Source organism: Anolis sagrei, chromosome 2, assembly GCF_037176765.1.
Source record: "Anolis sagrei isolate rAnoSag1 chromosome 2, rAnoSag1.mat, whole genome shotgun sequence".
Taxonomy (NCBI): Eukaryota; Metazoa; Chordata; class Lepidosauria; order Squamata; family Dactyloidae; genus Anolis; species Anolis sagrei.
In genome coordinates this window covers 110,095,014-110,105,302 of record NC_090022.1, presented here as the reverse complement: position 1 = coordinate 110,105,302, position 10,289 = coordinate 110,095,014, and the positions used below count along the sequence as shown (strand labels likewise).

At 38.3% G+C, this 10,289-nt stretch overlaps 1 protein-coding gene across 1 annotated transcript; it reads right to left on the bottom strand.

The window, feature by feature from the left end:
• Window positions 1-297: 297 nt before the first annotated feature.
• Window positions 298-687, bottom strand: LOC137096186 (putative uncharacterized protein DDB_G0292636). Its single transcript, XM_067464808.1, has one exon. It carries the CDS (start codon window positions 685-687, stop codon window positions 298-300), a length of 390 nt encoding a protein of 129 aa, XP_067320909.1.
• Window positions 688-10,289: the final 9,602 nt, after the last annotated feature.

Below are 10,289 nucleotides of genomic sequence, written 5' to 3'. Positions count from 1 at the left end.
TTATTGATTTTTAGGACTTCATCTCTTGTCGTTTTTTCGCAAAGTGCACCACCACGTCTCTTGCCACTCTGTTTCTCATTGCGAAGTTTGTATTCACCCTATAAACTCTATCTGTTTGGTCTTGCATTTCTTGGTCTGTATACTCTATTAGCTCCGCTAAAATTTCTATCACTTTGTCTCTTATATTCTCCTTTGGGTCCTCTTCTATATTTCTTAGTCTTAACTGAAATTCCAGTTCTTTTGTTTCCATTCTTTCACATCTCTCTTCAAGTCTTGCGTTTTTTTGTTCTAAGTTCTTCATTTTCTCTTGTAAGCCTTCTTGTGTTTTTTTATCTCTTTTTTCTCCATTTTTAGTTCCTTCAATTCTTGTTGCATTAGAGTTAGCTCTTTCTTTACTCCTCCTATTTCTTCTTTTATCTCTTTCTTTAAATCCGCCATTTGTTCTTTGGATGTCTTTTGTGCCAAATCTTGTTTCTCTTTGACTGTTTGGATTTCTTTCATTACTTTTTCTGTCATTTTTTCTAGAAGTTCCTTCAGGTTATGTTCCTCAAGTAATGAGGCTCTTCTAGCTGACATTTTTGTTTCCTTTTGATCCTTTTCTGTCTTTTCCAACTTGTCCGTCTTATCTGTCTTGTCCGTCTTGTCCGTCTTGTCAATCTTCTCTGTCTTGTTCCTTGTGTTGTACATTTTGTTGTATTTTATGTACTGTGTTTGTCCTTATAATTATCTTCAACTTCCGCTCTTTCTGGTCTTCTCTTGAAGTTCCTCTTTTTTTGTTCTTCTCCTTTAATATAAATATATTATGTTTGTTATATTATTTATATTTATTTATTTATTTATTATTTCAGGAGATCTGTCAATTTATGTATTTTTTTCTTTTCTTTTCTTTTATTATTTTATTTATTTATTTATTGTTATTATTTTCAGTTTATTTATTTTTTCTCTTTTTCTCCTTGTATTTTTTATTATATATATATATATATATATATTCTTTTTATTATTATTTATTTGTTATTATTTTTATTCTTTTATTCTTATTGTTTGTGTCCCAATTTTCCTTTATCACTCCTCCTTTTACTCTTCTTCTCTTCCGTATTTATCCCTTCTTGTGTAACTTCCTTCCAGGCTCCTTCTCTTCTCCTTTTCTTTCCTCCCACTTGCTTATTTTTCTATTTAATTATTTTCCCGCTGTCTTACCGTCTTTGTCTGTCTGGGGACTCCCTGGGATCCTTTTCTTTCTTGTTCCTTTTTCCTTTTATTTGCCTCCTCCTTCAGTTCGTATCGCGCCTCTCTCCTCGTCTCCTCTGCGACCCTTTCTTCTTTTTTCCTCTCTTATATATGCTTTCTTCTTCGTCTCTTGCTTACTTCCTTGTTTGGTTCCTTGCCGGTCCTGTTCCGCTCTCGCGATGTCTGCTCTCCTCTCCTCTCGCGCTATCTTCCTTCTTTTCGCGATCTCGCGTGTTCTTCTCACTTCTCGCTGCACTTCCTTATAAGTTGATACACATTCTTGGCATCAGTTATGGATATACTTTGAGCACAATTTTTCCATCCTTGCTCTGTCAAATAAATCTGCTTTTATTGACCTGGCTTATTGCTGCTCTATAAATATTAAAAAGCCCCCTGTATATGTGTAGATTACTGTTGGATAAGACAGTAATCTACACATACCAAGTTAAATAACTTGACAAGAACTTATGGTGGGCTCCTTCACTTAGTTTGCTGTTAACTGAAATATTGCTTAATATTTGTTTAATAGAAATAAAATTAAAAGCAGGTAACTGTGAAATAATTGCAAAAATAAGAAGAAAAATAGAAAATGATTTTTAAAGGTGTTCCTATAGCTTGTCAACCGACCACATTTATCTGAATGCATTTCTAAAACAGCCTTGAAGTATTTTCCAATACTTTGGAGCTAATGAATAGGGAGCACTAAGGAAGATCAAGCTCTGCCATAAAATAATGAGGTTGTTTTATCCAAAAATACACCCCTTCATTTCTTTTTCTTTCAAGGAACTGCTGTCTGCCTCCTGCTAAGTGATGTGCAGAGCAAAGCTGGTACACTATGCTATGCTGGGAAACAGATGATGTGAAATTATTTTAATCTTGGGGACCATTTCTTTTAATCATTTCCTCATCTCTTTGTCAGATGGAAGGACATTTACTGGAGGCTTCTTCATTTGATTTGCTTGTACTATATGCTAGTCAACATCAGGACAAATTTCCCATGAAACAACCACTCTGTGATTCGTTTTGCTTTTAAATATGATGCCTGTATCACACAAATGCCCTCCTCAAATCCTCAATGCTATCTTCATTTGGAAAATAGGTAAAATATTGATTATATAACAAAGAAAGGCTTCCTTGTGTAGATCTCTAGAAGTGTGTGCCTTTAATTTGTTTCTGACTTGTGCTGACACAGAAAGGAAAGATTGGTTCAGAGGGCTGCCTTTGCCTTCCTCATATGTGCCAAGATCATCCAGGGAGTTTCCATGTTTAAGAGGAGATTCAAACCCTGGTTTCCTAGTGCCCTAATCCAACATTAAAACAACATACATCATCCTGGGTTTTATAACTAATTTAAAAAACTGCATTGAGTCCCATCTTTGGAGAAATTTGAAGAACAACCACTGCAATCTGGTATCCTTAAAAGCAATGAAATAGGTCTTGCATTAGAGAAAATTCCTTATTTGGAATCTTTCTTTTTTTTAAAAAAAATCATGGTACTTGAATAAAAATTTAAGAAATGTTTCTGTTCTTATTCCTAACTATGTGTGTGAAATCTAGATCCCACGTGTAAATTACTTCTAGACTTCCTAGTAATTTTGGTTTCTGAGAATTGCCAGTATCTGATACTAAACTGAATCCATTTAAGAATGCCCTATGTGTATAGATTTGAAAACTGATCCTGAAAAAGTGGCCTCACTATAAAATTGGAATGGTTATATATTTATTTATTTATTATCTTTATTTATACCCTACCTTTCTCCCCGTGGGGACTCAAGGTGGCTAACACTCCACACTAGGAAAGTTCAAAAGGTGTAATGCAACAGTTAAAAAGCAATTAAATAGTAGCACTTTGGTAAAAACAAAATTAAAATATAGTAGATATACTAAAATGGCATTTTAAACTCATTTCCCTCCCAATCCCACCCACAACACCCCGTGAATTAGAAACCACAGCATCCCCTAAAGTGATCTTTAAAAAACAGCTTCTTTAAAAGCCTGTCTAAATAAAAAGGTTTTAGCCTGCCACCGGTAGGACCATAGGGAGGGAGGGATACTGGCTTCCCTAGGTAGGGAACTCCAGAGTTGAGGGGCAGCCACTGAGATGGAAGGCCCACTCTCTCATTCCCACCAACCAAGCTTGTAGTAGAGGTGGGACCAAGAGAAGAGCTACTCTGAGATCTCAGGGTCTGGACAGATTCATACAAGGGGGTGCGGTCGGCCAAATAGCCTGTACCTGAACCATCTAGGGCTTTAAAGGTCATAACAAGCACTTTAATTTGTGCCCAGAAACAGACTGGCAGGCAGCGGAGTTACTGCAACAGGGGATTGTCAGCTCCCTGTAGCCAACCCCAGTTACTAACCTAGCTGCAGCACTTTTGACCAGTTGAAGTTTCCGAGCACTCTTCAGAGGCAGCCCCACGTAGAGCACATTACAGTAATCCAGATGGGATGTAACTAAGGCACATACCACCATGGCCAGATCTGGCTTTCCAAGGAATGGGTGCAGTTGGTGCACAAATTTTAATTATGCATTACCACATCTTACAGAATCCTTTTTACACATGGTATTGTATGTGTATAGGTGCTATACCCATTATATTGCAAAATTTAGGGCTGCAAGTAGTAGATGCATAATTGTGTTTGCTGCTACTTGTGATCTTGGATATGTCTATGTAAGTAAGTGTATAGACATGTGCACACACACTGCTGCTTGTACTGTAATATTGTATTACCATCTTTCAAAAGAAATGCTACAATTCTTATTAGGATCATGTTGTTTGCCCTGTTGATTATAACAATACTATAGATTGCAAGATAGGAATGTCTTCAGCAAATGGGAATTAACATTAAAGAAGTATCATGGCTGCCCAATGGGTTAAAGTGATTTCAAAAGTGCTTTCAGCTTGGTAGTCTCAGTAACTGAATGGAAAAGTGGTTGTGTACAATGTGAACAGAACTCTATGTATTTGGAAAGAATTGGACAGTTCTAATATGTATCAACAGCAACCAGAATATTGTTTGCTGAAACCTGCTTTCTGACATGAATATGGGACATTTAAAGTATTTGTGTTCCACCATGCGTACAGTTAGTTCACCTTCTCCAGTGCCAAGAAACTGCAAATAAAGAAAAAGAATACATAGTTTGTATTCACATGGGTTTAGGGATCCAATTATATCGTTCTAATCCTCTCCAACACTGGAACATTTTTTAAAAAGAAGGAAGAGTCTGGATAAGATTATAACATTTGCATAAGATTTTTTTTAAATACAATTTCTTAAGGCGGTCATGAAATCTGAAATACTGCAAAATTCCCCACATGGGTGGGTTGAGACAATGACATCTTTACTTTCTGATGATTCAGTGCAGACAAATTTAGTTTCATGCACAAAAGTGTTTTTAAAATTGTGTAAAATTATGCTCATTTAATGTGTACAGGTTGTATATAAAACATGAATAACTTTTTTTAAGACTTGGGTCCAAGCTCCAAGATTTCCCATTCTGTACAGATATTCCAAAAATTAGGAAAAAAATCCAAAACATTTTGGGTTTCAAGCATTTTGAATAAGGGATAATCTGTATAAAATTGCAAGATAGTACTGCATTTGAACCAAAATCAATTGTGTTGGTAGTTTTAGAACTACAAGGATGCAACATCTTTTCAGTCTCAGTGCTTTTTGTCTTGTGCTGATACTTTATTCTTTTTTAAATGTAAGTGACATAGTTAAAGATTAAATCATATTTTTCTCTCTCCATTCTCCACACTACCTCTGCCTCTCGGGTCTGACAGTATTCTAATGCAAATGCAGTGAAGTCCATTGTACCAAGAACTTTCTTGAGTTCACTTGCTTGACTGTACAGATAATCTTTACTCAGCCCTCCCCAAACACTCCCCTTCCTTTCTTTCCAAATAACAAGGAAAATGACTTTTGTGGTTAAGACTCAGGTAAGGGAATCAAAAAATCTTATCTGATGGCTGGTCTTGTCTCTAGTTTATGGTGTGATCTTGTGCAAGGCTTTTAAATCTCAGTTGAGCCACAGAAAGAGAAGTGCCCCAAAATACCATGCCACTAACATTTATAAAGTCAGTTAAACCTGTGCATGTTTTCTCAAAGAAAAATTTCTAAACAGAATTAAGACACAAGCTTACATACAAAAACCTGTAATGCTGCACACTATTTCATGCCATCCAAAAGCAGTTATAATATATATTTTTATTTACCCTTGGGGATGGAGGAACTCCCCTGTTTTATTTGTATTTTTAAAATACTCTTGTCTATTTAAACCATTTCTATTCAGAAAATTTAACAAAAATAGAAAATGCTTTCCATTTAAACCTTCCTTTTATGACAATATCTCATGTATGCGTGTTCATGGTATAATTTTCCAGAACTGAAGTGTATTTATTCTAAGTACATAAGAATTGCCTTTTAGAGTGGATAAATACTAAACAAGTCCATCATGTGTTTTCATCAGAGGTTAGATAGATGGCAAAGGAAACTAGCACTCAGAGAATGCGAAAGTATTAAAAATTAAATGACTTTGATTTAAGATGAAGCTATTTACTTCAATTAAATTAGTTTAAGTGATTTGAAGGCATGTTATCATTTCTGCATTGTCAACCTTGCGCATCATCAATGTTGACTATCCCTAATTGCTGTTTTGAAAATTTAGCAATCCTATATATTTCTGTTGTTCTTATAATTGCTTGTGCTTTGAAATGGATTTTAATCCAGTGATATAAAGATATTATTGGTTTACTTGTACTGTAGTTATAGCAATATCTTTTTAAAAATCATTTTGTGTAGTGACTTGTATTCCAATTGTGGTGGAAATGTAGAATATAAATTAAATTAAACTAAAGACTAATAATAAACTTCCATTTTACTATGACTACATTACAATAATCCAGACTTGAGGTTACCAGTGAATAGTTATGACAATTCCTCTGAGAATAGTTACAGTTGATATACCAAAAATGCTGATAAATGATTCTGCTAATTAAAGAGTCCACCCAAACCTCCAGTGATAAAGATTGTTTAAAGTGACCCCCAAACTTTGAGCCTGATCTTTAAAGGAAAATACAAACCCCTGCAGGATATAACAAGTTACCAAAAATGGGAATTTATTTCACTTCATGAAAATCCACTCTCACCCTATTGCCATCATCCAACCTATCACTGATTTCAAGTATCTACATAAGCACACCTAACTCAGATGTGAATTGATCTCAGTTGTACTCATCCAAAAGACAATAACCAGAATGGTAAAAGGTCTGAAAAGCCCTATGAGAGACAGCTACAAAGCTGGATAAATTAAACTTGGAGAAGAAAAGATTGAGAAGTGAGAGTCCTGTTTAAATATCAGAAGGGATGTCAAGTAGAAATTGAAACAGGCTATTTTTTTCTCCTATTCTTCCAGAAACTAGGACATGAACAAATGGGTCCAAATTATAAGAAAGGGGCTTTCCCTTCCTGATGAAGTGGGGAGGGAGAGCAATTTGCCTCAGAATTACATGCTCCATTAAGTCTGATCTTTCAGTTTGCTTAGATTTTCTGTCCAATTTTAATGGCATTTCATTCTGGCACCAGGAGTTAATGATGAAAAATGCATTAAAAGTTGCTTCGAATGCATCTGGATCTTTTGGTTTTGAAGTTTATTTTAATGGCCAATGGTGTGCTGAGACCTGGCTTCAGCAGTGGCACGAGTTGGGCATTACAGCCGACTTGACTTCTTTGGAATTTTCCCCCATTTTGGGTGCCGTTTCCTTATGGGCTCGGCATTTTGCAGTTCATTTTTGCAGTTCATTCTACAGTTCATTTTTGGTGTGATAATTTGGCAACTGTTCATGTATTAACACTTTAACCTCCAAATCTTCACGAGTGATGGGTGCGCTGCATTTGTTTACACTGCATTGCTTAAAATTTAACATCTTGTTCTGTAAATTTCACGTATCTGGTATAGATAATTTATTAGCTGATGCGCTGTCTCACATGCAGATAGAGTGATTTTGACTGTTAGCTCCCAACACAGACCCTTACCAGACCATCTTTGGCAGGTTGGAGTGATGAAGTGACGTTGGGTATGGCATTAGCTTTGGCCCCTAGTTCCAGGAGGTGCTATATCACAACTGTCCAGGAATTCGTTGATTTCAGGCAGCATTACACTTTGCCTAATCTCATGCCAGTAACATATGATTAAATTGCACAGTTTTGTGTATACTGTAACAGGAGATTGGCACCCCATGCAATTAGATCCAAGCTTGCAGTCTTGGCATATTGGTTCAAAGCACAAGGCCTTTCTGATCCAACAGATGATTTTTGTTTGCATAAGCTTTTGGTGGCATGGCTGCGACAGCATGGTCGCCAAAGTGATGACAGAGAGCCCTTAACCCCTGAGATTTTAAAAGGCCTCAGGCAATTTTGGGCAAAAAATTGCAGCACTGAATATGAGCAATTTTTATTTCAGGTGGCTGCTTTGACGGCCTTTTGCTGCATTAAGAATAAGTGAATTGGTAGCAGCATCCAAAAGTGATACCTCATGACGGGCACTCCTTATATCAAATTCTAATTCGGTCATCTAAAACTGATCAAAGTGCCAAGGGGCATACCATCAGGCTATCAAAAGGCATCGATCCTGATCTTTTTCCAGTCAATGCTATGTCTCAGTACCCATTAATTAGAGGAGTAATGGCTGTCACCTTTTTTGTCATCGGGATGGAACCCCTTGGACGAAATATCAGTTTTGGACTGTGACAGCCAAGGCCCTTCAGCTCTTGGGTTTGGTTCACAGGAAGTTTACCACACATTCATTTAGAATTGGAACAGCATCATCTGTGGCCCAAATGGACTATGGGACTAAAATGATTAAATCCCTGGGCAGGTGGAAGTCTGATGCTTATATACGTTATGTTTGTTCAAAATTGTTCTGAGAAATGTGTTTATCATTTCAGATGCTGTGGTGCTGGTGCATAGACAGAGGATCCTCATTTGTGGACATAGTTATGTACATTGGGTGGAGCGGCACGCCCGGAAGACTTCCTATGGCCAGCATTTGGGCCTCGCTTCTATTGCTGCAGTTGAGTGGAGACAAAGAAGAGGCCTGTGTTGGGATGGTTTACTCCCATTGTTGTTTAATCCCAGGAATGTGCCGCCTTCTGATGTGTTGGTCATCCACCTCGGTGGATGTGTCTGCAAGCTCGACATGACCTTGCAAGGATTTGGCAGGCATGGCCCAATGTTCACATCATCCAGTCTGCAATTATTCCATGCCTCAAGTGGCTGGGAGGCAGTGATGTAAGAAAATTGGAGATGGCCAGGAAGTGGGTGAACAGGGCCACGCGCACCACACTCACATGGAGTAGGTGCTTCTACATCCATCATAATGACATAATGCACAACAAAAGTCATTTTTACCATCCAGATGGCATCCATCTGATGGATGTTGCAAATACCCATTTTTTAGCTGATTTACAAGCAGGTATTAAGTTGGTTTTGGAGGGCTTGGTGGGGGATGGGGGCAAAATAGACATCTGCTCCCAATCCTTGGCGTAAATAGCTAGGGAAACACAAAAGAGTTGGTGTACATCTAAGGCACCCCCCTTTGGGGCGTGGGCCTTTATCCAATACACTCACCTTGATGTTTAGTTAAGGGGTGCGGTAAAATTAAATGGCCCTGAAACAGGAGAAGTTTGGTCTCGACAACCTTGGGCGAGGCTTCTCCATACGTTTCCCTTTGAGGTTTCCCAGGTTTAGGTCACCAGGGGACCCAGATGTTTCACCCTTACAAGCCGAGGGGTAGGTCGGGCAGGGACACTACCTCGCCTTTGCCATCAAGTCCAACACATTTATAGTTTAGTGATAGGAAAAGTTAAATAGGTAACATTTAATAAATGTTGCCCAAATTTTAATCCAATTTACATGTGTCTTGCCTCTTCATTTCGGGGTGGGCAGGCAAGGGGCTTTCCCTTCTTGACAAAGTGGGGAGGGAGAGCAATTTGCCTCCTCCCTTGAATGAGGAGGGGGAATGGTTACATTGAATCATCCAGAAAGGAGGCATGGCTAGCCATTAGGCAGCCAGCCTTCTTATTCCCTCCTCATTCTGGTTTTTGACAGTCGACCCGCCACTCCAGCCCATTAACAGTATAACTTTGTATTTGCGGTTGCCTAACGGGGCCAGGTAGGAATTTTTCCTCTCTATGTTCTAGAAAGGTTTTTTCGCCTACCCTATATTGTTTAGGGGCTAGATAGGGTGGTGGGTTTTGGTTAAATAGGCCTAGCGTAAATAGCTAGGGAAACACAAAAGAGTTGGTGTACATCTAAGGCACCCCCCTTTGGGGGGTGGGCCTTTATCCAATACACTCACCTTGATGTTTAGTTAAGGGGTGAGGTGAAATTAAAATGGCCCTGAAATGGGAGAAGTCTGGTCTCGACAATCTTGGGGGAGGCTTCTTCATACGTTTCCCTTTGAGGTTTCCCAGGTTTAGGCCGCCAGGGGACCCAGATGTTTTGCCCTTATAAGTGGAGGGGTAGGCCGGGCTGGGATGCTACCTTGGCTTTGCCATCAAGTCCAACACATTTATAGTTTAGTGATAGGAAAAGTTAAATAGGTAACATTTAATAAATGTTGCCCAAATTTTAATCCAATTTACATGTGTCTTGCCTCTTCATTTTGGGGGTGGGCAGGCAAAAGGTTCCAGCTGAGGAGCAGTTTAAGTGTGCAACACACTATCTTAGAAAGCAATGGACTCTCCTATATTGGAAGTTTTTAAACACAGCTTGAATGGCTATCCCTGGGGTGTTTTTAGCTTTAGTTTTAGTTTTTAGCTTCTTGCTTGGTAGTCTATTGTACTACTATTTTTGTTGTGCCTTCAAGTCATTTCCGATTTCTGGTAACCTTAAGGCAAGACTATCATAGGCTTTTCTGTGGCTAAGAGTGTGTGACTCACCTCAGTACATTTCTATGGTTGCCTAGGGAATTGAACCTTGGTCTACGGAGTTGTAGTCCAACATTTAAATGACTACACCATGCTCTATGTATTAAATGTCTTTTATGCTTCAATTTT